The sequence below is a fragment of the Melanostigma gelatinosum genome (assembly GCF_949748355.1).
Source record: "Melanostigma gelatinosum genome assembly, chromosome: 1".
Taxonomy (NCBI): domain Eukaryota; kingdom Metazoa; phylum Chordata; class Actinopteri; order Perciformes; family Zoarcidae; genus Melanostigma; species Melanostigma gelatinosum.
In genome coordinates, this window is record NC_136634.1 from 5,147,677 (window position 1) to 5,174,605 (window position 26,929).

Genomic DNA, 26,929 nt, shown 5'->3' on the forward strand with positions numbered 1-26,929 from the left:
CCATTTATTAAAAACTATTTACAATACGAGTCAGAGTTACACACAGACACCTTTTCACGTGTGCAGCAACACACTTTGCGTCCCTGAAACTGAGATTGTGGGAAACGGCAGCATTGGACCAATTAACTGCTACACATGCCACTACAGGTAAAGCTTTCACGCTGTGCTGCATCCAGGTATCACCAATTAAAACCCAGCCTCACACTAGGAAGGCAAACAGTGAAGATGGGCTGTTACATTACATGTAATATGAAGCAGTGTAGAAACGACGACTCATGACAGCTCGCTACTTGTTTTGGCAGTTGATTAAACAACGTCTTCCGTCACTGTTAAAACGACAAACAGGTTCAGGCAGTATATGGTTTCAATGAATTACATAACAAATAATGTCTCTGAAGCACAGCCAGTATTATACCACGCTGCCGAAAATAATATAAAAGCATAAAGGCTCCAATCTATATAATGTGCCGAGATACAATGAAGAGATGACTTTTAGAAAGAGCCATTAGCCAACAAATACTCTTTACTGTGCCAAAATGACTCGAACATGCAGAAAATGATACAGAGCAAACGGAAACACAGTCCAATACCTCAGCACGTGATGCATTATAGAATACTACAGGCCGGGCTGCTCTCCATCCATTCACTTAGAATTCAATTCAAACTGCAACATTAGCTGGAAAATGAGCATTTATTATCAGTCATTATTCACTACAATTGATTTGATGATCTCCTCATGCAAGGAGCTTTAGGATTATTCAATAAGTCAAGAAGTCAAAGTGAGAAGCACCGAAGATATGAAGCGATATCATCACTTGTCCCTTTCATGCAGCTTTTAACTCGACATCGCGCCGAGTCACGACGGGACACGTTACCAGAAATGGGTCCAGATGTTAAAAGTGAGAATTTGTGTAAAAAAAAAAGAAATTGTGGGTAATTTTGGGAAATAAAGTCATTCGCTTTCTTACTTTACTCCACACATTCTTCTTTCTTCTCAAAACCTGGCACCAACATTACCCACAATGCAACTCAGGAGCCAGCAGTTCAGACGGACATTTGGGTCAAACTGACACTCGATGCTGCGTGACCCACAACAACTCAAAGTTGAGCTGCTTTGTGTTTCACGGTCACCTTCTCTCTCCCGCCACAACTCCATTCCATCTAATAAATGGAAAATGTCTCGTCGTTTGTCAGTTTGCTGCGATATTAAACGACATAACTGCACAACGAGCGCTTGAGCAACACTTCAGCGGCGACAAAGTAGCTGTCCATACATTAACGAACAATACTTTTTGTTGTGTTGCGTTGTCGCTCGTAGGGTGAACGTTAGGCGTAAGTATTCAAACAAGGTATCTCTCCAAGGCCTGTGAAGAGACTTTGGTGTGTAGAATCTGTGGACTTCCCCTTTAAATAAATACATGTGCTAATAATGCAGGTCGTCAAGTCTCAGGAAGAGATTCAACTGGACACGTTCACTGGCGACACGCAAGTAAAAGCTATTTGGGCGATTCAAGGGTGTCACATAACGATGTCAATTCTGCAAAGATTAGACGTTGCTTGGATGTTGGTAAAAACAGGCCCCGCCCTAAAAAACAAAGTATTCATGCCGTAGTACCTAGCACCATGTCAGCCTTTCTCGGCAGCATTGTTTATTGAATTATTTTGTTAAATGACAACACGAAGCAGACACGAGTCATTTCTTCGTGGCTCAAGTCCTTAAGAAATATCCCCTCAGTACGCAGCAAATCCGGTCTCACACACAATAAAATTAATTTAAAAAAGGATGTTCAAATGTCGTCCTGGGTTCAATCTCCTGATTGAGAGAATGTCACCACGTCGTCGTCTTCTTGTGAGGAGAGACGCTGCAGTCGTGCGTAGTGACGAAGAAGCAGCTCAGGTCTAAAACGTGACGTCTCATGACTCCAAAAGTCTGGGGAGGTTCATCCAGCTCGAAACGGACAAATCATCAGGCTCAATGTCGCTCCGATGAGCCGCATGTCCTCCGTCCTGAAGACAAACTGGGGAATTGATGAAGAGACCGCCGGGCACCTTCAGTGGGGCTCGGGGACCGGGCTGCAGGCGGTTTCAGAGCAAAGTCCGAGCAACATATCTGAGATGACCTCCGTGTCGGAAAAAGATAACGTCCATCTCCGTGTCAAACAGTGCGGTGACGGAGAAGGACTTTCCTTGGCTGGTCTGGAAGAGAACATAGAAACTCCTTCACTGAAGCGTTCAAAGTGTTTTATGAAGATGCTTGTGAAGAGGATATTTCACTAACATCTAGCAGCTCATACTTATTGCCACATCTCAGCCAACAAACAATAAAACAACCACACAGGTCCGGACGGTGGTCACAGCTCAGGGCCGAGCCTACCTTGACTGTGAGCTGCTGCCTCGGACTCAGGCTGTCCGGCTGGGCGATGGTGAACCTCTCCTTCCCGCTGAGCTCCAGCGAGTCTGCGCTGTCGCCGGGCAGGAACTGGAGCGGCATGATGCCCATTCCCACCAGCTGGTTCTTGTGCAGCTTCTCAAAGCTCTCGGCGATGACCGCGCGCACCCCCTGTCGAGGTGAGCGACAACAACGAGTGAGGCACGGGGGTGAGGGAGAACTGGAGAAATGTGATACCTCCTTGTGGAGTGTAATCACTGGAATGTAACTGTACCATGTTAGATGAAGTAAGAAGTTGTGAGTGTGTGCTTGAGTTTACCAGCAGGTACGGTCCTTTGGCAACCCAGTCCCTGGAGTTTCCAGAGCCGTAGTCTTGGCCTGCCAGGATGATGAGGGGAACGCCGTCTCTCTGATAGCGATCAGCTGCCTCGAACACATCCAGCTGATTCAAAAAAGGCAAACAAGAGGAGGACATGTTATTAGCAGCTGGTCTGACACTGCAAAAACAAAGGCGGTGCCAGTGCCACAGCTAAAGTATCACAAACACAGGTGTTTGTATTCGCTGCAGTCGTTTACTGCTCTTAAAAAGCTCTCACTCACCGTCTGGCCTGAAGGAATGTGCAAAGTCTTCGGGCCCGGTTTGCCGATGAAGCGATTTTGGAGCTTGATGCTGGCGAACGTGCCTCTGGTCATCACCGCGTCGTTCCCTCTGCGAGCGCCGTACGAGTTAAACTCCCGCGGCGTCAGGCTGAGGTAAACATTCAAAGTGGGATGTAATTCAATGTCACGCTCAAACCCTTTGCCGACTCAATCATACAACAGACATCCGTCCTCGACATTATATCTTTCAATATTTATTCATCAATGAAAAACACATTTCGACATCATTTTGGATGATGAGTTCCTCTAGCGCCACATATAATTCCTGTTGCTTTTGTTGACAATTTACAACTAATTATTCACATTTCTCAGCTAATTTTGGATTGATATCATCTTCTCAAAACCTTGCCATTGACATTTAAATAAATAATAAACTTTATTATTCACACTCGTGGGACAGGCTGTAGTTTGGGAGCAGCCAAAATAAGTCTTGCTTAATTTAGGACGGTGATGAGGACTCGGTGTCCGTGCAGTAATCTGTAAACAACGTGCATCCGCTATTCGATCAGAATCTGGTTTTCACTCGTCTGGACTCCTTCACGACTCTCACCACCACGTCTGATTGGAAACTGACCGTTTGCTCAGCAGGTACTTGGCGGCGGCGCTGACCCGGGCAATGCTGCCCGCCGGTGAGATGTGGTCCGTCGTCACTTTGTTCCCGAGGAACAGCAAGACATGAGCGTTCTCTATGGACTGAGGAGGCGGCACCTCTTTACTCTGAGACAAGAGACAAGCAGAGGAGGCACTTTGTTGTCAAAACTGCTGCCGTTTTTGTTATTTCTGTACTTCCTTCGATGTGAAAAATCAGGAGACTCTGAAGACTTACCAACTTGCTGAAGAAAGACGGCGGACGGATATATGTGGACTTGTGATCCCAGGGGAAGACCACAGAATCTGGACATTCAATGTTGTTCCAAAGCGTGTTCCCTTTCTGGAGCGAGAGAGAGAGAGAGCACAGTGGGAATCATGAATTCACTTGATTTAAATTCAAAGAGACATAAAATCAATAAAGATGGATCGTGTCCTGACCTCCATCCTTCCTCTGAGGTCCTTAAAAATGGAGCAGATGACTGTGTCCTCCTCAGTCTGTTGGACCTCCTCCCTGGACGGCCAGATATCACAGAGATACACCTCCTTCCCCTCCGACGTCACACCTTCCCCAACAGGATGCTCAATGTTAGAAGTGTTCAAGTCTAAAAGCCTTAAATTAATGTGGCTTTTTTTGTTTAATGTCACTGCTATAACCAGACTACCCACAATGCTCCTCTGTCACCTGTTCTACGGCTGATGCATGTCTGCACAAGACACAAAATGACTAAATGTTCACTGCCTGTAATCAGCCAAATCCCTAAAATCCCGTAATGAGCGTCGGGTTTTAGTGGAGCAGCTTAAGAGCTCCTGCCGTGTGCCTTCCTTACCCAGCGGCTCTTTCTCAAAGTCGATTCCCACAGTCCCCGCAAGAGCGTAGGCCACCACCAGGGGAGGGGAGGCCAGGTAGTTGGCCCGCACGCAGTTACACAGGCGCCCTTCGAAGTGCCTGTTTCCAGATAGCACACCGCAGACCACCAGGTCCCCCTGAAACACAGCAGATCATCAACACCGTTGACACGAGGTGCACAGAAAAGCTTAAGATTGCATTTACGGAGATCGAACCTGTTTGATCGCATCCACGACAGCGTCAGGCAACGGAGCCGTGTTCCCCACACAGGTGGCACAGCCGTAGCCGATCACCTCAAACCTAAAAGGTGTGAAGGAACACACAGCGTAGTCGTCAAATCACTCAGCATTCTCTTTCACACAAAAACTCTAACTCAACCATGGAATTGTCTTACGGCCGATCCACACCGACAGTACTATCAGAAGCCCTTTTGACCTCCGTCTCACAGAACAGATACTCTTATATATAATATTTTATTAAATGTATCGATCCACACTCAGTCCTGCGCTTGTTTTATGCTTTCACGTCTATTTTTCTCACATGTAGTGAATCATAATCTGCATCCACAGCTGTTTAAATCACACAAATATCTTAAACATATGAGCCGTATCTACATTGATTGATCAAGGCTCCCAGTCGGTCGGTGAGGTAAACTCACTTCCTGTTTACATAGTTGATTGCTTTTGATTGGACGGCACTACAGATGTTTCCTTGCAACTTTCTTAGGTCCTAAGGACTTTTAAACTGTATTAAACTCTACAGAGAGGTGCTTGTTATTTTTACATGTAAATGGAGTGGAAAAAATAATAGAAACACCAATCCAACAGCAAACTACATCCTCCAAAATGATCATGGAAACTCTTTCAAAACCAGAGCTGAGCAAAGTTAAACTCATGGCACGGGTTTAACCCAGGTCAGTGCCCTGGTGATGAAGGGGCCTTTGTGTGTGTGTGTGTGTGTGTGTGTGTGTGTGTGTGTGTGTGTGTGTACACACGCTTACCCCAGCTGGCTAAAGTAAGGCAGGACTCCGCTGGTATTGAGGTAGTGCGTGACCATGCCACTTCCAGGAGCCAAGCTGGTCCGAATGTAAGGCTTGACAACAAGCCCCGCCTCCACAGCCTTTTTGGCCAGTAGACCTGTCAATCACAAAAAGAGATGACTGAGTTCAGAGACACAAAACGGGATATGCATTCTGTGAATGACTGGAAAAAGGAGAACATTTGGGGATGTGAGAGTGCAGACAGAATCAGATTAATGGATTTCAGTGAAACAAACCGAAAACAGACATAAAGATAAGACGAACAGATCCACCTCAGAATGAAAACCACAATATGCGTCATCTGATAGAGCGACGCTTGGGAATCTTACATGTTCAGTAATGTTCAGCATGATATACAGATGAAATTAGGGGATATTTTCAGAGTAAATCTGATCACAGTTTCATCTTCTGACTCGGTCCTCTACCTGCGGTCAGCATGACAGACGGGTTGCAGTTGTTGGTGCAGCTGATAACAGCAGCGATGACCAGCGAGCCGTGGGCCAGCTGGTACTCCTGACCACCGTGCAGGAAAGGAACGCACGTGTCCTGCTTCTCCTTAGAGATGTGGAAGCCTTTGAAGCCGACCTGCAGGGAAACACCAAAGAAAGTAAATGACTTGTTGTGGTCCACCATGCATCACCATGTACCATGTCAGCATAAGACTGAGGTCTGAGGACACGCCGAGCACAGAAGTGGGAAAGCCTTTACACACCGGCGTAAATATGTTGTGAAGAACAGGTTGAGTTTCGGAAACAAACAACATGGAGGCTCCATAGTCTGAACCAAGACGGCAAACTTTATTACTCATTTCATCCTCGACAACAGCTACGCAGACCAGATCTACTCCTCCTGTTCTTACCTTTTCACAATAAAAGCCTGAGACATATGCTATTTGCAGTGAGTATTCGTAGTTTTTAATGCTCCTAATAAATAGTTTATTTCTCCTTTTCAAGGCAATGTTTTCCAATTGCAACTTATTCTCTTTCACACTTTGTACCCGAGTATCTCTGCCTGGATGTACACTTGGTTCCTCTCCTAAAGAACAGAAGTAGACATTAATATGAGTTTTTTGTTTGTTACCTTCTCATCAAGACAACTCTGGAAGTCTTCTTTCATGCTGCTGACCGCCACTCGGTCCTGAGACCTCTTCGGTCCGCTCACATGCGGCACTATAGAAGTCAGGTTGATCTCAATCACCTGCACAGATGAATGGTTTTAGTTTCACTTTATTATGAAATTGAATTCCTCTACTGCGGCACCCACAGGCTCATTTTGGCACCAACATCATTCCAGACAAATGGGGGAATTACTTGACGTAGTTTTAATGTTAAACACATACAGGGTGTTGAGCCACCACCAATGGCCCTCGAGGTCTGAACATTACCTCAGTGTACTGAGGGTCTTCTGAGGGTTCTTCATCGTTTCGGAACAGTTTCACAGCCTTCATGTAGGACTCCAGTAAGTCAAGTTTTTCCTGGGTAAAACCTGGAAGGAAAATGATGACAAGTTACCAACGCATGACAGAATCGGTTGTTGTAGCCCTTATTAAGCAGCGTCGCTGTTTGCTGACTCACTTGTCTTTTTAAAGTGCTGGAGGGTGACATGGTCGACTGGGAAGAAGCTGACAGTAGCGTTGTACTCTGGGCACATGTTGGCGATGGTGGTCCGGTCAGGAGTCGACAGCTGGGAGACGCCCGGTCCAAAAAACTCCACAAACTTTCCAGCGATCGCAGCTTGCCGCAAGTGCTGGAAAATAAATGCAGAAGATACATAAGTACACACTAAGCAGCAAGAGGTCGATGTTTGTACTGCATTTACAGATGACAGTTTCAGTTTTGATTCTTGCGGCGATGTTTTCGTTTTGATGATTCAAAACTAACTGACTGGGCATTTTTAAACACCACTGTCTCACTGAGAAGAACTGACGTCCTAATAAGGCAGAAGGAGGGCAGAGCAGTGTTACCTTTGTGATGCCGAGGACGATGTCTATGGAGGTGGTCAGAGGGTTGATGGAGCCCACCAGTTTACAGCCCACCACCTGAGGAAGGGTCAGAGACACTGGCTGGCCCAGCATCACCGCTTCAGACTCAATTCCCCCAACACCTGGTGGAGGAAAGCATAGATGTTTTTTTTATTTTTAAATGCTTGACAAATGGGTCAACAACTGGTGAGAACGTTTGAAGTCTGTAAAACGGTTTACCCCAGCCCAGGATGCCCAGGCCGTTGATCATGGTGGTGTGCGAGTCGGTTCCCACCACACTGTCGGGGTAGACGAACCCGTCGGTGACCTGGATCACTCTGGACAGGTACTCCAGATTCACCTGGTGGACTGCGCCAACGTCCGGAGGGACCACGTTCACATTCTTAAACGCTTTCGAACACCACTGTTTGGTTGACAGACAGGGAAAGGAATAGGAAGGAAACATATTTAACTTTGTGTCTCACTCGAGGTACAAATACTGGTTTGTTCTGCTCTGCCAAGTGGGAGAGACAAAGTTCTTTACTTTGAAAGCTACAGAACATTTCCATGAGCCGAAAATGTATTTTGTTTGACGAATAAGCGCTATGAGCCAGTTCCCTCTTTAATAAAAAGTGTGAAATAGTTGTTTTCTTGCTGAGGGTACCACTCCTGACTGTGTGGTAGATATGAAGCTACAGCTAGCTGCCCGCTAACCTTGCTGAGGACTACTTCTTGATCAGGACCAGTTGAGCAGCAGAGTTAAAATAAATAGTCCGACACATAACGCCCATGACATGGTGATTTGTGTTTTTTACACTTTGGTTTCTGCATGGATTAAAAGAATGAGATACAATTTGTAAAAATGTCCTTCAAGACAAGTCTTACCCTCCGATTGTCCAAAACTATTTTTGCTGTTATCTGTACCTTAAAGAACTGAAGCCTCTCTTTGTTTCTGCTGAGTTCCAGTTCCTGATTCTTCAGAGTGGTTTCAGGTCTGCAGGAAAGAGAACAAATCAACTCGAGACATGCTAAAGAGGAACTCTGTGTCAATCAGTCAAAAGATACGCAAACGCATCACCTTGTTGGTTGTGTTTTGATTTAGAAAACGCTCGCCCATCATCGCATGTAAAGTTAGCTGTTAACGTTATGTCAATGGAGTCTAACGTTAGCTAGCGTACTTGTTATTGTTGTATAATGTCACTGACTTTGGCGCTCTGGGACTACTTGTTCAACATTTACCATTTTACCGACGATTAATCGCCAACTGATTCATCGTTAACCGCTGACGCTTCCATTCCAGTTTGTGAAATCAATTTGGTCTTTTAGTTGACCAAACAGCCGTTCCCACAGCTGCAAAGAGATAAAACCACGTTCATGTTCACGAGCAGACTCACTCAGACACAGGCTGCTGGTGGAAAGGGCAGAGGAGAGGCGTGTTCTCGATCTGCTGGACAGAAGGTCGACCCGGGGAGGCCGGAGGGTCACTGCAGGAAGCTTTACGACAGGAGCCCCGCTGGCTCCCGCACTGTGAGCCTCGCCTGGAGGGGGTGGAACGGGAAGGCCCCTGGCTCTGGTTTGGACCGTCCCCTCCACCTGGGTTTGGGGCATTCTGTATGGCACTGTAGGTAAAATATATATATATATATACCGTATTACAGAATACATTATGAGAACAATGCTGTTTGAGTGAATACAGCCAAAATAAGTATGTTTTCTCACTTTCTTTAGCTCATTGTCAACATTTAAAAGGGATAATATTAATGCAAACACACCATTTGCTGAAGTCAATCTGTAACGAGTGGTCTACGATGAGGTCTGTGGGACATTTAGGGTTGACTAGTCCGGGGTCCACGCCAAGTTTGGCCACGGCGTCCCTCATGGCTGCCAGGTCCACCATGGCAGGAATACCTCTGTCAAAGGAAACCAGGAGAGGAACAATCAATCAAGGATTCATAGGAATGTTCAAAGTATGATGATATTCATGATTTGTTTATGTGAAGGCTCAGAAAGAAAGATCATGATGACACAAGATCTAATACGCCAACTCCTAGCGGATCAGCTGTTTCACCCAGATCCTTGTGAAACTCACGTGAAGTCCTGGAGAAGGACTCGCGCTGGAGAGAACGGCACCTCGGCTTCATTCTGCTGCTGCTGCCAATCCAGAAGGTTCTGGACGTCGTCTTCTTTTGTGTAGAAGCCATCACAGTTACGGATTGCTGCCTCCAGTAAGACGCGGATGGACAGAGGCAGCTTGTCTACACAGAGGAACAATGAACACAATGTGCTGTTTCATTTCCTACAGTCAACAATGTGTAATTAAATTGGATTGTTTATTAACCAGACCATGAAGTTACAAACCAAAAAGAGGCTCTCAAAGGTTCATTTAACAATTGTATTTATATACAGGTATATTTACAACATCTTTAAGACTTTTCACACGCATACATTTTTACACGGCTATCTTGAGACACACCTACAGTAAACATGTCGGACTACTTCTTCTACATCGTGCAGATCTGAGCAAAATAAATGCCACCTGGAAAAGGGTCTGGAAACAGGGACATGTGTGTTTAAATATGCGACCTTTCTGTCAGTCAGAGGGCCTGAACTCACCGTATCTCGGATCATTTAGTTTCTGTGGATTGAAGAACTTGATGCTGCCATCTTTCAGCGTGTCGATTAGATGGCTGTATGGGTGCTCTGCAGAGGGAAGACAAACAGGTGTTCATACAACTATCAGCCCAGCCTGTGTCATCAAATTATTTTTTTTGCTCAGCATGTGTACTTGCAGGTTGGACAGGTTTATTACTCCATGAGAATTTAACTTTAAATGTCTGTGCACACACACAGCAGTGCATCCATAGAATTGGATTATTACTGTACATACCACATTGTATTAGTGGTTATAAGTAGCCGAGCAGTTGGTCTCAGGAATGACCAAACTCTGAATTCAATAAGCTTCTTAAATAATGTCTCATAGCCGTCTCAATTCCTGTCCTGCAAGTTTATAGAAAAAGAAAGGTGAGGCTGCGAAGAAACAATAGTAACCATGCAAACGTATCAAACTTAGCATACATTCCTCGTCAGCCTGTCCAAATAAATTGGGCAAAGAAAGCTTTAACCACATTAAACTTAGCTTTTTTAAATGTCAGGTCTCTGTCAGGAAAAACATTTTTAATCAATGATTTTATTGTTGGGCACAAACTGGACATTTTGTTTTTAACTGAAACTTGGTTAAATCAAGATAACAGTGCAGCTGTTCTTATTGAATCAACACCTCACAACTTCAGTTTCATGAGTGAAACAAGAGCGCATAAGAAAGGAGGTGGAGTTGCTATTTTATTTAATGATTCTCTTGTTAATGATGCAGAGAAATGCTACGCTGGTCAAAATAGAGAAAAGAGAGTGTCGGAAAGCTGAGCGCAGGTGGCGAAAAACTAATCTCCAGGTTCACTGTGACGTCTATGAAGAGAGACTTCGCAATTATAATTTGGAACTTAGAAATGCAAGGCAGTCATTCTTCTCTGACATCATAACCAAAAACAAGAACAATACACGCGCCTTATTTGCTACCGTCGACAGGCTAACAAACCCTCCAGTGTCGGTAGCTGCTGAGCTCCAATCCACCTGGGCATGCAATCAATTTGCCTCCTTTTTTACTGACAAAATTCAGAAAATTAGACAAGCAGTCAGTGCCTCCACATCAACCACAGGATATGTGTTGTCCCGATCTCTGAATAACATCCATTCAAATATCATGACACAATTTCATTCAATCGACCTTAGAAGCCTAGAAGACATCATACAACATCTGAAGTCATCCTCCTGCTGCTTGGATATTCTACCAACACACTTTTTCAAAAATATTTCAAACTGCATGACCACTGATCTCTTACAAATTGTAAACACATCCCTTCTCTCAGGTGTCTTCCCACAAGCCCTAAAAACTGCAGTTATTAAACCGCTCCTAAAGAAGGCTAGTTTAGACTCCGCAACGATGAAAAATGATTGGCCAATATCAAACCTCCCATTTTTAAGTAAAATAATTGAAAAAGCGGTTTTCCAACAGCTGACCAACTTCTTGGCCGTAAATAACTGCTTTGATGTTTTCCAGTCAGGCTTTCGACAGCACTGAAACTGCTCTTGTTAAGGTTTTCAACGACGTCCACTTAAACATAGACAATGGCAGAAGTTCAGTCTTAGTGTTACTAGATCTCAGTGCTGCATTCGACACTGTTGACCATGCCATACTCCTAGAAAGACTAAACATCTGGGTGGGACTCTCTGGCACAGCACTTAACTGGTTTGAATCCTACTTGAAGGGCCGAGAATACTTTGTGTCTGTGGCTGATTACACATCAGAGCTGACTAAAATGACATGTGGTGTTCCCCAAGGTTCAATACTGGGCCCTCTTCTGTTCAACATCTACATGCTTCCACTAGCTCAGATTATGGAAAACAACAAAGTGTGTTATCATAATTATGCAGATGACACACAAATCTACATAACTATGTCACCAGGGGACTATAATCCCATACAAGTGCTGGGTAACTGCATTGAACAAACCAACATCTGGATGTGCCAGAATTTTCTTCAATTAAACAAAGATAAAACAGAAGTAATTGTTTTTGGTACCAAGGACGAACAATTGAAAATCACCGCTCAGCTTCAGTCACTGATGTTAAAACTCACAAACCAAGCCAGAAATCTAGGTGTAGTTATGGATTCAGACCTCAACCTGAACAGCCATATCAAGACAATTACAAAATCAGCCTATTATCACCTGAGGAATATATCAAGGATTAGAGGACTTATGTCTCAACAGGATTTGGAAAAACTTGTCCACGCATTTATCTTCAGCAGACTGGACTACTGTAACGGTGTGTTTACAGGTCTCTGTAAAAAGTCCGTCAGAAAGCTGCAGCTGATTCAGAACGCTGCAGCTCGAGTCCTCACTAAGACCAGGAGGGTGGACCACATCACTCCAGTTCTGATGTCTTTGCACTGGCTTCCTGTCCAACAAAGAATTGACTTTAAAATCCTACTGTTGGTTTACAAAGCACTGAATGGTTTAGGGCCAAAATACATCTCTGATCTGCTGCTACCTTATGAACCATCCCGACCCCTCAGGTCGTCTGGGACCGGTCTACTTTCTGTTCCCAGAGTCAGAACTAAACATGGAGAAGCAGCGTTCAGTTTTTCTGCTCCACATATCTGGAACAAAGTCCCAGAAAGCTGCAGGTCTGCTGAGACCCTCAGCTCATTTAAAGCAAGATTGAAGACCTTTCTGTTTGCTGCTGCCTTTAATTGAACCACATTCAATTAATATATTAATCAATTTCCTGCATTTCTGCATTTTACTACTGTATTTTATTTCTTACACTTTTTTTTAAAAATGTTTTAATGCAATGAATGTTCTTAATTGTTTTTAAATCTCATTTTCTTTTGCCTTATGTTTTGATGCTTTTAATGGTTTTATGTGAAGCACTTTGAATTACCTTGTTGAAATGTGCTATATAAATAAACTTGCCTTGCCTAACAATGAACAACAGTGCATTTGGGGGGAAACCGGTAAACGATCTCTGTGGTTTCATTTCTTCCTTTGTGACCTTTATTTAGGCTCCAGCTGTTAAATGTTGATGATATTCTACTTTAAAACTCGGTGTAAAAATTAGGCTAAGCAAGTGCTGAGCTCCTATGGACGCAGTAATCTTTTGAATCTTGGCACAACTCTGCTCACAGGTCTCTCAACAGGACATCAACACGCTGTAACTTTGGCTCTCGGGTTACTGGCTTTGAAAGCAACACTTGTGTGATGATTAGGAAACACAAACTGCATAGCACACACTTGACTTAATCAGTGTTAAATAGTGTAAAATTACTATATGTTGTCTTTTTAAAGAATGTACTGTAGGTTTGGTTTCCTAAATCATATTAAGCATTCACTGAACAAATATAAAAAGGAAGAATGCCCTCAAGCATCACGCATCCCTGATACAGTTCATCACGTAGAGGTGAAAGTCACGGATAAGATGTCAGCACATGTCACAACTGGTTTAGAGCGAGTCTTTCAAATCTGATGAAGCAATGTGACACACTTGGGGTTTCATATCTTCTTCATCTGCAGTATTTCCTCTCAACACGTTCACTTGCGGTGCAGCAAAGAAACAAGAGTATTATCACTGCTGCCAGAGAAAAATTAAAAACAACTAAATGTGATTTAGCTCCATTCAACTAAGCAGGCATGAACCAGCTTTTGTCATAGTTATATCTTTGATTTAAGATCAGCGTTTGTGCCCACTGCAACATATCTAGAAGTAAAATGATTCAAAAAGTGTGCTTTTATTATTAAGGCAGAACAATTTGAACATCCACAGCTAAAGATGCTCGTGACTTCAACCCATTCAATGGAATTTGTCCTCCTTTGGTCACATGATTCACTGCATCACCGTAATGCTTTGTGGCACTCAGCAAGTGTTTTAAATAACTTTATGCAACAAATAAAAGCCATAACCTAATGCAAAGCAGGCAGAATGGAAAACATTCAGTATCATATGTTAGTACTTGACAAGCAACAAAGACACTAGTGAGATCCTGTGGAGATAAATCATTTTGTAAACCTGTTTTCCCTGATAATAACCTATTATTGTTTGGCAATATGTCAAATATCAAAAATCTGACTCAATACTACACTCTCATTTGGGAGTTTGCTTTACCAGATAATGCCATTCCCACGATGGCCTATAATCCCACTTTCAACAGATCCGTTTTGGGTTAAAATATAAACCAATCCTCGTCTTCTTTGTCCAAAATCCCTGGGATTAATACAACTGTGAATTCACGCGTTGTAACGGTAAACTAACGTGGTCTGGATGCTGTCTGCGAACATCAACCATTAAATCCTCTCGGATGTGTCCTGGTGACATGGTATGAGAGACAGCTACAAAGCTAACGTTTAGCTAACACTAGTCCTTATCGTGAAGCACACTCGCTTACCACAACTACTTATCGAGCTACTGGCTGGACGTCTTGACGTGATAAGAAAAGGGAAAGACAATTAGCACACACTTTACGCTTAGCTATAGAGGACGCTAATGTTGTGACATATGTGAGAAGAGCAAATACATATCTAGCTTTCGGCGTTAGCTAATTTCTCTTGCTAGCAAAACGTTAGCTTATATGTCTCCCAAGTTTGACGCCGGGTACACTTTAATAGCAACTAAAAGCAATCGACAGCTACTTTCAGGGGGGATGCGTGTCTTTTATAGAAGGTAAACAGCTGATCGGATGACGGCTAAAATAGGTACGGTTAGCAGAAGACACCTCTTTACCTTTGACTGGCGGAGTGAGCGCCATGATGACTTCTGAAATCAACACGACCCCGTTTTTCACGACTGAACTGGCAACTCCGAGCCGACCAATCAGGAGCACGGAGATGTCGAGCCACGCCCATTCGTGCATCTTCTTTTGTTTTTAAGGGCGGTTTGCAAGTCCTGAACTAAATCCTTCCTTCATGTTGATTCAACTGTATCCTCATTTCTATTGACAGGTGTTTCTATTATTTTGTCCACCACATTTATATCAATCAGGGTATCCAAAATAACAGAAACGCCTCTCGCCATAATGCAAAACAGCTACACAGCACATCAAACTACATTCTCCAAAGATGATCTTGAAGTTGAATCACATGTAGGTATTTAATGTTTCTTATTTTACAGTTTCCAGAATCGGAATCAGGTTTATCTCCAAATAGGTTTTCACAAACGGAGGAGTTAGGTTGACATGTTGTTTTTGCGTATTACACCGGTGGCCCCCCTTTTTTCTGTTTTTAGTTGTACAATTATTCTTTCATATCATTTTTATCATGTGTTGTAATTCTTTTATGTTGTTCATTCCGTACATATGTACGAACAGGGCCAGCAAGGCCTTCTCTGCTTGCTATATATAGTTATAGCTATTTTATAATTGAATCATTTTTCATGAATTCAGTCCGCTTTTGAGGCTCTGACAGGCGGACAGGTTTGCAGCAAGGATCCGCTGTCTCCCCTCTGGAGCTCGATAGTGGTCCCCTGGCGCCCTCCTGTGGAGAAAGTTAGGTTTGCAGGTTGAAGAGACACTTCAAAAATAAGAAAGTCATTGCTGGGGAAGTGGGGTTAATAGGGAATAAAGGAGGGATAGTACGAAAATAAAAATTATAATAATAATAACTAAAGGATGAATGAAACATAAATCTGTAAAACTGTATCTGAGCAAAAATAAATAAATAAATAAAATCAAAAGCAAAGTACTGCAAAGGTCATGACATGAAAAAAGAATAGAAAAATGTACAAACAGAGTACTATAAAATATAATTATGGACTAAGGAAAGTAATTATCTAACACGAAAACCAAACAAACAAACACAAAATAAAATAAAACAAAATAAATATAATTCTCAAATTCTATTCTCCAAAAACTCCAAAAGAGGCTTCCAACACTCTTCACCAAAGCTTTTATTTAATATATCAGTTATATTCTCCTCTCCCAACTCTCTTAGACCACTTTTTAATATTTCTCTCTTTGCCTCGTACCTCTGACATGACACTAAAACATGGTCCACAGTTTCCTCTTCATTACAAAATCCACACATTCCATTATTATGTTTTCCAATAATACAGAGGGAACTGTTAAGACCAGTATGTCCATTCCTTAATCTTGTCATTACACTCTCCTCTTTTCTATTTCGTCCACTAGGCCCTGCACTCCCAACCAATGATTTATTTTTAAACAGATATCGTCCTTTGCTCCCTTTATTCCATTCAGTCTGCCATATCTTTTTGATTTGTCCCTTAATCACCACTTTAGCTTCTGACTTACTTATATTTAATTTAACAATATTTTAATTGTAAGAATAAACTCCAACATGGGCAGGGACCCACACAAATTTAACCACTCCGCATTTGATGGATTCTGTACAGTGCTTGAAGTATTTCATACAGTAAATCCTCTCTGCATCTGGAGTGGCTCAATTTCAAACTCGTCAGTACTGCACATGAATCTGATGCAATCACCACTCTCTCTGGCCTGACGTCCTCGACCCACTGCAAGGCAATAACTATGGCCATCATCTCACATGCAAACAAGTCATCACTCAGTCTCTCCCCACACTCATACTGGAATTCTGGTATTACTACTGCTGCTGCTGTTCTACCATTATTGGGGTCTTTTGATCCATCTGTATGTAATTGTGATAATTCCTCCTGATGTATGACTTGAATATCCCACAGTTTACCCCACATTCATCTCTCATTACTTCAAGGAGGCCAACTTCAGGCTGACGCCCATTCGTTAACTACTGACAGAGCACGTCATTCTAATTCTATATGAATTAGAATTGAGCAAAAGTAAAAAATAAAATAAATTTAAAAAAGTAAAAAAAGGCCATTTTAAGCTTTGTTTGCTCATTGGATGTGCGTGTTCTTTGAAATTCCTACACTTGCATCGCGCCCTGAAGGCATCATCATCATTGACACAATAAACAACCCGCTAACCTGCTAATGTAGCCGAGTTATGTTGCGCCTGTACTTTATAATAATAATAATAAAACAACAACACGGGGCTCCGTGGTCTGCAGCAAGATGGCAACCACTTTATTTCCTTTTCACACACTCCACAAGAACCTCTTTCCTCCTTCCGTCTTATCCTTCACAATAAAAGCCCCAGACACATCCACTGGAACACTGCTTCCTAGAGAGCTCTTAAAGTAACTCAACATAACAGCGTTAACCATAACAGTTACAGCGATCACCTGCAAGTGGAAACTATTTTCATCCTTTTTTCTTCTTTTTTTTTTAAATCAAGGAAACGTTTGTTATGCCGCTCGCAGTGAAACACAACCCATGACCTTTCACCTTTCACTTAGTTTGTTACGGAAGACATGACCCACCGTGTAGCGCTGCAGGCCGCAAGAAAGCAGCGAACAGGAGGCGGAAGGTGAACCAGAGCTACATGATCCGACCAACAGGTAAATGTAATCGGGACGTTAAATAGCGGGCTTATTTCTTGCACTGTGCGGAACTCTCGTGTTAGCGCGAGTACACTGGGTGACATTGCACGTGCTTCCCTTTTTTTCTCCACCTTCACCAACCGCTGCAAAATACGACAACAACAAAAATGGCTGATTGGACTTTCACATGGCAGTGTTACGAAACGGTGCCTGCTTATTAATGTGTAGTTAAAGGTGTAACGTTAGACGCGGATAAAGAGTCGGTCACACTGGTCCTCACTGCTTTGAATACCAGCCGCACAGAAGCTGTACCTTTTCATTAGCAAAGCTAGTCCATGCAGTCAAACGTCCCCTCTCTGTCCTGTGCTTTTCTTTTGCATGACCATGAACGTAACGTTTGGTATTATATATTATGTAGTGTGTAACGTTAGCATGTATCGCAGCCTGATTATAATGATGAAAATAAATGGCAGATTAATTAATAACTGAGATAAGTATTAGTTGCAGCCTTATTTAAGCTATTTATTGTGCGAGAGCCCTGTATTGTTACACAGACTGATTTAGTGTGTTATCTGGTATTGCAATGCCTCTTGACAGCCGTCCTGGGACCAGTCCAAATTCTGAACGAAAGAAAGAATCTTTTAGTGAACCCAGCAGGTGCTTACCTCTGATCACAGAGCTGCACTCTTGTTTACAGGTGTGATGGCAGTTCGAGGGCTGATGACTGTAGATGCGTGGCTTTAGGGGTGCAGCGCTGCTCTAGCCGGCACCATGCAGCAGAAAGGTGCCATCCGAATTATCGAATGGGAGGACCTGGACAAGAGGAAGTTCTACTCCCTGGGTGTGTTCATGACCCTGACCACCAGGGCCACCGTCTACCCGGCCAGCCTCATCCGCACTCTGCTCCAGGTGCAGAAGGGGAAGGCCCTCTACTCCGGCACCGTTGATGCTTTCTGCAAGATCCTGCGAGCGGAGGGTGTGCGAGGCCTCTACCGTGGCTTCATGGTCAATACGTTCACCCTGGTCTCAGGACAGGCTTATATCACCACCTATGAACTGGTGCGCAGGTATGTGAACCAGTACTCGCCCAGTAACACGGTGAAGTCGGTGGTGGCTGGAGGGGCAGCTTCCCTGGTGGCCCAGACCATCACGGTGCCGATAGACGTGGTGTCCCAGCACTTGATGATGCAAGGACAGGGGGAGCACCTGACTCGCTTCAAGGCCAAACCCAAAATGATGCTCACAACAACTAAGCGCAGACTGACTTTCGGGCAGAGCCGTGACATCACAGTGCAGATACTTGCAGCCGATGGTTTCAAGGGATTTTACAGGGGCTACGTGGCGTCGCTTCTGACGTACATCCCGAACAGTGCACTGTGGTGGCCTTTTTACCATTTTTATACAGGTAGGTCAACGCTCTTGTTAGTTGTGGTTTACAGTAGCTGTTCTTAGCTGCTATGCGTGTTTTTAATATATCCTTTTTCGTTCCCAGGGCAGCTGTCCTTGTTGGCGCCAAGTGAGTGTCCCCATCTACTTCTGCAGGCTTTGGCCGGACCAATGGCAGCAGCAACCGCCTCCACCATCACCAACCCCATGGATGTTGTTCGTGCAAGAGTACAGGTAAACCCTGAAAGACGCCATTGTGCACCACATAAATGCTGACATTTCATATGTATTTACGTTTAAGGATTTGAGAGGGTGGGGATACAAATGAATTTAACATTTCATAATTATGTTATTACTTTTGCTGTGGTCACATCAAGTCTATCATATCTGCATTGGACAACACCAAATACAGCTGAGTCAGCTGGTTCTCTCTGTTGCTTCACTTCCTTTAGTTCCTAACGTTACTCAACTTGCTCTCGAGTGCAACAACAGGCTGGCTGGTCAGCTGATGTGTTTGTAGACACCACTGGTTTGTCGTACATACACATCACTTTGTTTCACTCTGTGCTTATACATACGGAACTAAGCCCGGAACGTTTTTTGTTACTTCGCATTATAAAAACTCAACGTCGATGTTGCATCAGGATTGAAAGTTCATTGTAGACCATGAAATCTATTGAGCAGCTGTTCCTGAGCTCGTGATCGTATCACACGATATCCCTCAGGAAAATAAAATGTTTAAGACTTTTTGGTAAGATTTAGTTTTCATGGTCTTCAATACAAATCAAGATAAAATGTGATTGCAACTCAAAGGTGATTTACCAGATGTTCTGTCTGTTGAAGGTGGAGGGACGGTCGTCCGTGAGGGAGACCTTCAAGCAGCTGCTGGCAGAGGAGGGCGCCAGGGCGATGACCAAAGGGTTGTCCGCCCGCATCATTTCCTCCCTGCCCACGTCGGTGCTCATCGTGGTGGGATACGAGACTCTGAAGAGACTGAGTCTGCGAGCTGATCTCGTGGACTCCAGACACTGGTGAAGGGCCAGAGGGACCCAGGACGGCCTCGCACCGGGCTTCACCTCCTCGCAGCCGGGCAGGAACTAGAGATAACAACCCAAATCTGTGTCCAGCCTCGGGGTGACCGCTCGACTGTGCAGCTGCTTTCCACACACCTTTGTAGATCTGTGGTGTTTTAATACAGGTGTGTGGCAGTAGAGTGCAAATGGAGGGAGGTACAGGTGGTATTACCGCGTCTTTCTGTTTGTCAGACACATTTATAATGGCCTTTCTTTTGCTAAACGGTTTCTGTAAAACATTAAGATACATTAAGTGTATAAACATTCAGTGAAAACAATGTTCTGCATCTTGCTATAAATTTGCCTTTAAAAAAAAAAAAAGAATCGTCGATAACTCGCGGCTCCTATGATCATTACCACCTTACTGTATATTTTACGATCATGGAATGACGACACCATTGTGTTTCTTTAATGCCTTTTTTTGTTTTCCTGTGTCATGGCACAGAGGCAGCCTAAGCTTGTGAGCACTTGATGCAGCTTTTACGTTCACAATCCAGCCGGGTTCAGGTTCTTTTTTAATTATAAATACTTACTCCGCATTAAATCACGTGTTTTTTCAAGAGAATAATGACTTTTCAATGTGCCAAATTCTTGAGACACAAATGACGTCTTTGCCCTTTTTGAGCATTTGTAGAGCAGAAAAGCTTTCTGTCTGCATTCCAGTGAAAACTTTGTGCAGAGGTGAGAAACATCTGCTCAGAATCTCACCTTAGTTCAGGCATAAATCAAGTAAGAATACGATTTATTTAATCAGCCATGCAGTTTCTGCAATGCAGGTCTTTGTAACCGAAAGGCTTTCTGTAATATATATATGTGGCTTTATTTACCAGCTGTCTCTGAAGTCACCGCTGCAGGTATGAGGATGTACTGGAACACAAGTGATCAACTTATCAACGTTCTCGGCGGGTGATTCTGCTTCTTTTTGTCCGTGTAAATGGAATGTACAAAACAAAGTGGAGATCGAGAGAATAGAGGTAACGTTACAGGCCTGGGATCAGATCGCTGAACAAGAGGTGGGCATTTTCCACGGTTGTGTTCTGTACATTATTTACAGTGCTGAGATGTCTGACGATCACATCGCCAACTGTTTGGTCACAGAACAGAAACCACAGGGGCCATTGTTTGCTTAAAGCGGACACACGGGCAGACAGACAGCAAAGGATTGTTAAACGTGCAGTTTGATGCGATTTCAACTTGGAGAAACTTGTGCACCTTCGATGAAAAGTAATAAAGAATTCTGAATCACTGCAACTAATTTGAGTGTATGTACTGTATAAAATTGTCTGTTTAGTAGTTTAGAATCAGTTCATTATGAGGCTGCAGTTCACCTGCTGGGCCACCGGAGGGAGCACTACCTCATCTACACTGCTGAAACAACGCTCCCTCCAAACTTGCATTTCCTCAATGCCTTTGCCACAATCTTTTTCACTAGATCCGAAAGTAATGTCTCCAAATGTTGACGCCTCAAAACTGACAAAAGACCATTCGTAAAGTCATTGGCTGTCAAGTAAATGGATCAAAAAACCATGATTAAACGTGCACGAAGACCAAAAAAGAAAAACGCAAGATGAATAAAATAGGAATAAGTAAAATAGGTTTTAATTTACTTCATCGTAAGGGGATTTTTTGTTAACCGATTGTAGATTAAAGTATAAAGCTTTAATATCTGATCTTTTGTTACAAAGTTCAGCCCATAAACAAACAATACAATAGAAACAAGAGTACAAAAACAACCCTTTTATTTGACCGCAGTGGGCCAGTGCAAACCCCCCCCCCCCATATCACATTTACAGTTCGCCCCCCTCCCCCAATTACCAACTCCATGATTTGGTAAACAGCTGAGTAGCTCCTTCAGCCCGTACAGCACCATCATCACATGGGACAGTCGTAGATGTGGATGGAGCGGTCGTCTCCGGCCGAGATGATCTTTGAGCCTTTGCTGTTGTACTTTACACTCCACACCTGAACAAAACAGGAGCAGAAGCAGAGAATGGGACTCAAGTGACATGAAAACTGATATTCCATAATCACAAAAGTGTCCACATATTAAACATTATGCATTCAGCCATTTAAAAAATAGGGAATAAATGTACTTGCTTGGAGAAATTAACCCTTTGACCGACTGGATCCTCGAAAGTTTACAATGATGTTTTTCTATGTGGACTTACAGCATTATACAGTTTGCTCTGTTACTGTCCAGCTGCATTAAGACTGAAGAAGAGTAAGTCAGTGAAAGCACAAACCAAGCAGGTATACTCGTTAAACACCTCACCAAGTGGTGCAGAGAGCTGAGACTTAAGCAAACAAGGGCTACAAAAATGCTCTAAACAGAAGAACAAAGCCAAGCTGAACAATTAATTAGCTGCAAATTGTCCCTGAAGATTTTCGTTTCATGATGACGCATAAAAACAATACAGCGGTCAGCCGCCTATGATCTCTGAGGAGTCGTGATATTTCATTTGGAGAACAGATGAGCCTCCCCACAGGCGTCTGCAACCAGGGATCTAATGACAGCAGGGTTTATTGGTTTAGCCCGAGCTGAGACGTCAGAGGAGGGTCATGTGAGGGGCCACTCCGTGACATTGGCCGTATTGATCCCCCCCCCCCCCCCCCAACACATCAGCACCTACAGCAGATGCATTTTCTCCCTTTGAATCGGATTATAAACGCGCTCCGCGAGGATGCGCCGGGTTCTCTTTGTCACCTGGTCTTGATGGTCGAAGAAAGTGTTGATACACGCTCTGGAGCCGGCGTCCCAAACCTTCACACTCTTGTCAGACGAGCTGAAGGGTAGCACAGGAGAGAGGCCGTGTTTTTAACAGTTTAAAAGTCAAACGTTGTGTTGTCTGGCTGACCTGCTCAGTTTATTTTGCCAGCGTGAACTTGAATCTATGTCTGGAAAAACAGCCTCAGCTGACAAACGGTTTCACACGATGAGAGTGAAAGCTTGGGAGAGCAGACGGCTGCTAAAATACACCGACAGTCAAAGGCAGATGCTTCACATTATAGATAAGAATGTATTTACAACAGCGGGGTCTGTTTCAGGTCTATCCATATTTTCTTCTGGTGGTAAAATGTATTGTTCCAGACATGCAGGTCTTATAAAACGTAATCCTGTGTTATGTGGCAACCTGAAGTTCCCTGTGGTGTTTGATTTTTACCTTGAGACGAAGTGGGTGTTATCTGGAGAGAAAGCCACATTAAGAACCCACGATCCGTGTCCACTCAGTGTGGCGGCCAGGTTGGCATGTTGCCTGTAAAACAATAGCTGAAAGTTAAAAACAAAACACCCTTTTTCCTTCTGTACTGTTTTTGTGTTTGTCACTTCTGGAACACTGGTGCGTCCTTCCTCTCCCTTGTGCGGTGTGTGTGGGTGTGTGTGTGTATTTTACTGTGTATCTCTGAGCATCTCTGGCACAGAATACAGTTCATTCACAAACTCCTCAGCATCCACAAACTCACACGTCATATATTTTGATGTAGCCGTCGTCGGAGGCTGTGACCAGGAGCTGGGAGTCGGGGGAGAAAGTGAGGGATCTGATGGGCATGGCGTGACCTGAAGAGAGAGGAGACTTATTTAGCTTCCTCACTGAGAGGTGGTTGATCAATTAACTGATGAAAAGAAAACACAGTTCAGTGGCTAAACATCTTCCAGCTTGTGCGAATGTGAGTATTTGCTGCTTTCTCTGTTTATTATAATTATAAATCTAACTTTTAGTCAAACAAACAAGCAATCTGAACACCGTGACATCAAGAACATTGTGGTGGACGTTATTCATTAATATATATGAATGAATATATGTATTAATATTTGAACCTACCTTCCAGTGTGTGGAGTAGCTTTCCAGTGGCGATGTCGAAGATGTTGATGATTCCATCGATGGCTCCGCTGGCCAAATATTTTCCATCAGGGCTCTGAGAGGCAAAACAGAAGAAAACCAATGTTATCAATTCTAAAGACAGCTTCCAAATATAGACATGAGACTGGATGAGCTGTTGCTAGTTCTAAAAGCCTTTTTTTTTAAAAGCATTGGAGCTGGAGAGAAAGACTGAACCAAGTTAAAAGGAGGGGAAACACAAATCGAGATGAGCTGCTGTGAAGACGAATCAGTGAGGCCTCAGTCCTGACAGACGTAGAGCCACCACCCAGCCGACCAACAGGACAATGTATGGCTCCTTACGTAAGCTATGCTCAAGATGAATTTCCCTCGAGTGTCCAGAGAATATTCCTTCTTGCCGCTGTCCACACCGAAGATGTTGACCTTGCCGTGGTGGCTTCCTGTGGCAATGTGTTTGGAGTCTGGAGAGAAGGCGAGCGACCAAGCGTCAACTAGAGAGGAGAGCAGGAAGATAGAGAGGGAAGGCTGAGCATATCATACTTATTCTTTTCTAGGACATGTTTATTCTAATCATGCAGCAAACACAACCGAATTAATGCCATGTGTCTTTTCTAGTTAAAATGTCTTTTTAATGTGTCTACCTACTGTATTGTCAGTTGTATTGTAATGTCAATCTTTAGCTAACAAGCCAAATATTATAACATAAATCCACAAAACAAAGGTTTCACATTAACGGGACGTACTCCTGAAGACTCGTTTTTATACTAAACTCTACTCATCACACTATCCCACCACCCAATACAAACTCATTTTAAAAAGTCACAGATGCTCTGAGGTCCAGTCATACCTGGTCCGGCGTCCATGGACTTGATCTGTTTTCCAGAATCGAGGTCCCAGACACGGATGTGAGCGTCGAGGGAGCTGGAGGCGGCGATGGATCCGTTGTGACTGATGTCCACTGACACCACACCCAGCTGGTGGCCCTCCAGAGTCCACTGCAGCTCCAGTTTCTCATCTGACCTGCAGCAACAGTGTGAGACTATTCGGTCACTTCAAGTCAAATAAACTCAACTCAACTTGTAGGCTAACACGGACAACAAGTTCCTAAAAGTGCTCAGAAGAAAGAAATGTAACATCTACAGGTCAACAACCACTGGGCAAAATCTGTACAGCCATGATGTGAAAACTGTAAAATATGTTTTTGTCTGGTGAATATAGAGAGAACAAAAAGAGAAAAAACACAAATACAATATTGTGCAAAAAAACACTCACCATTTCCAGACTTTCACCATATCGTCTAGTGAGCCGGTGATGATGGTTTCTGACCCATCCGACTCACTTTTACCCCACGCTGCTGTCCAGATAGCGTCATCGTGTGCTGAAACAAACATGACAGTGTGATTACAAGTGATGTAATGCGGGGCGGTTATTATGGTCGACAAATCCAATGAAAACACCAAAACCAATCATTTGTTAGCACGTCTCTGAATACTATCTGACTTTCCTCAGATTATCTGTTGTCCTCAGCTCCAAGCATGAACATAAAGTTTCTGTCAAGTTTTTTAAGCATACGTTATTCAAAAATTAGTTAATTGTTGCATTAGTGTGCCAGCTGCTCTCTCTCTATACAACCAGTCCCCCTCAGTGTCTGGACAGGGAGGTGAAGTCTTGTGCTTCACTCTAACGGACCAATACTGATACAAACACCCTCACACTGACCTCATGCACCTTTCAACATCTTTCAATTATCTTATCCATAACTGCACTACAACTTAACAGTATACTATTTGCACTACTTGCATTATGTGCACCTCACTACTTGACTGTCACTGCACAGCATTTCATATGCATCTACATGTTAAGTTATCACACTTATTTCATTTATTGCTCAGTCTTTTATGCTCAAAGTGCATTGCTGGAACTCATGAAGTTCTCTCTCATTAGCACACATGTGGTTCTCCAGGGAGTCTTTACAGCGGGATGGTGAATGTGGGATTGACTTAAAATAAATGTCAGTGACCATGTTCATGATTATAAAGCAGCATGTCACCCAGCACATCTGTGCAGCTCACTGATTTGTTTTTAATAGATTTTGGGGAACAGTGGAGCTCCATGACAATGTATGACAGCTATAGAGGGAGATCTGTTCATGCATGTGGTTACTCACCGTGTTCTTGCTTGAAAAGAATGCTGTACTGAAATCAAAACACATGTTTAGTAAGTATTTGAGGCGTTTCACTCAGAAAAGAAATAAAGTGAGCAATATGTTGACTGTAAATATGAGACTATTTAAATTGGTTGCTTACTTGAGTGCTCATTTTCTTGGTCCTGAGAGTGTGAGTCGGTTAGATTACCTCACGTTAACCTGAAAACAAACGTAAAGTGTGTTAGCTTTGACAAAGCAGGACATGTTCATTTAAAATAACTTAGTTTTCATGAGCTAACATTAGTTTTGCTGCCTTGAAACACACAGCTTATGGTCAACAGCTTAAACGTGTAGAGCTGCCAGAGTTAATGGGAAAACAGCCAAATAAATACCAAATTAAACGTAAGGTTAACAGCACAATATTTGTGTCTTTGCTGAAGAAAAAGCTGCTAAACTACCACGGCTAACAGGAGCTAGCTGTGCCTAGCAGCGGCTATCATTGCAGGTTAGCGCGACAACAAAGTGCAGTTTGCTGTAATAACAGCTACCACAATACCACGTGATCGCCCAGTTTAACGGACTATCTATTTTCACGATAAGGTATTTAACGTTAACTATGATGTAAAATGCGCTCACATACCTTTAAATCTCCTAAAAAATGTTTTATTCAATTTGTGAAACTCGGCGATTTACATGTGAGACGCCATGACAGCTTTCGTTCTTCTTCGTTTGTTACAAAACGGTTGGCGAATAACGCCCGAATCGCACCATCACCCCCAGCGGTGCTGGGGAGATAAAAGCAATTACTGGAGTTGAAAAAGATACAGCATTTTAAATTACACGTAAAAAAACACATATAAATACATTTTGAAAAATATAATTTAAAATATAATAGGTGTTTGAATTAATAAAACAATCATTATGATACAAGCATTTCTGTAAACAATCATTCTGTAATTCTTTCTCTGACAACAGTGGGACAGAGAACTGGAAATATTATTAGATAAACCCAC

At 43.2% G+C, this 26,929-nt stretch overlaps 3 protein-coding genes across 4 annotated transcripts; 1 reads left to right on the forward strand and 2 right to left on the reverse strand.

Moving 5' to 3' along the window:
• Positions 1-1,621: 1,621 nt before the first annotated feature.
• Positions 1,622-14,868, reverse strand: ireb2 (iron-responsive element binding protein 2). Its single transcript, XM_079276608.1, has 22 exons — positions 14,819-14,868; positions 10,100-10,186; positions 9,576-9,741; positions 9,259-9,396; positions 8,881-9,105; positions 8,411-8,480; positions 7,727-7,910; positions 7,490-7,629; positions 7,101-7,272; positions 6,911-7,011; positions 6,607-6,723; positions 5,952-6,111; positions 5,488-5,623; positions 4,703-4,787; positions 4,468-4,624; positions 4,079-4,203; positions 3,876-3,980; positions 3,624-3,766; positions 2,990-3,137; positions 2,709-2,831; positions 2,375-2,560; positions 1,622-2,196 (listed from the first exon to the last, which is right to left on the reverse strand). Exons 1-22 carry the CDS (start codon positions 14,841-14,843, stop codon positions 2,086-2,088), a joined length of 2,904 nt encoding a protein of 967 aa, XP_079132734.1. The 5' UTR covers positions 14,844-14,868; the 3' UTR covers positions 1,622-2,085.
• Positions 14,869-17,339: 2,471 nt separating this feature from the next.
• slc25a44a (solute carrier family 25 member 44a) lies at positions 17,340-21,168 on the forward strand. 2 transcript variants are annotated; one of them, XR_013771928.1, is made up of 4 exons: positions 17,340-17,490; positions 18,170-18,877; positions 18,970-19,092; positions 19,702-19,841. XR_013771928.1 is itself a non-coding variant. In XM_079267520.1 (4 exons), exons 2-4 carry the CDS (start codon positions 18,244-18,246, stop codon positions 19,891-19,893), a joined length of 954 nt encoding a protein of 317 aa, XP_079123646.1. In that variant the 5' UTR covers positions 17,347-17,490; positions 18,170-18,243; the 3' UTR covers positions 19,894-21,168. The 2 variants fall into 2 exon arrangements, 1 of the variants encoding a protein (XP_079123646.1); XM_079267520.1 differs by having other exon boundaries at positions 17,347-17,490; positions 18,965-19,092; positions 19,702-21,168.
• A 582-nt stretch (positions 21,169-21,750) lies between these two features.
• On the reverse strand, positions 21,751-26,647 carry skic8 (SKI8 subunit of superkiller complex). The gene is made up of 11 exons (XM_079267026.1): positions 26,557-26,647; positions 26,077-26,135; positions 25,938-25,965; positions 25,043-25,148; positions 24,618-24,790; positions 24,113-24,261; positions 23,753-23,846; positions 23,394-23,487; positions 23,093-23,185; positions 22,636-22,714; positions 21,751-21,893 (listed from the first exon to the last, which is right to left on the reverse strand). Exons 2-11 carry the CDS (start codon positions 26,086-26,088, stop codon positions 21,804-21,806), a joined length of 918 nt encoding a protein of 305 aa, XP_079123152.1. The 5' UTR covers positions 26,089-26,135; positions 26,557-26,647; the 3' UTR covers positions 21,751-21,803.
• Positions 26,648-26,929: the final 282 nt, after the last annotated feature.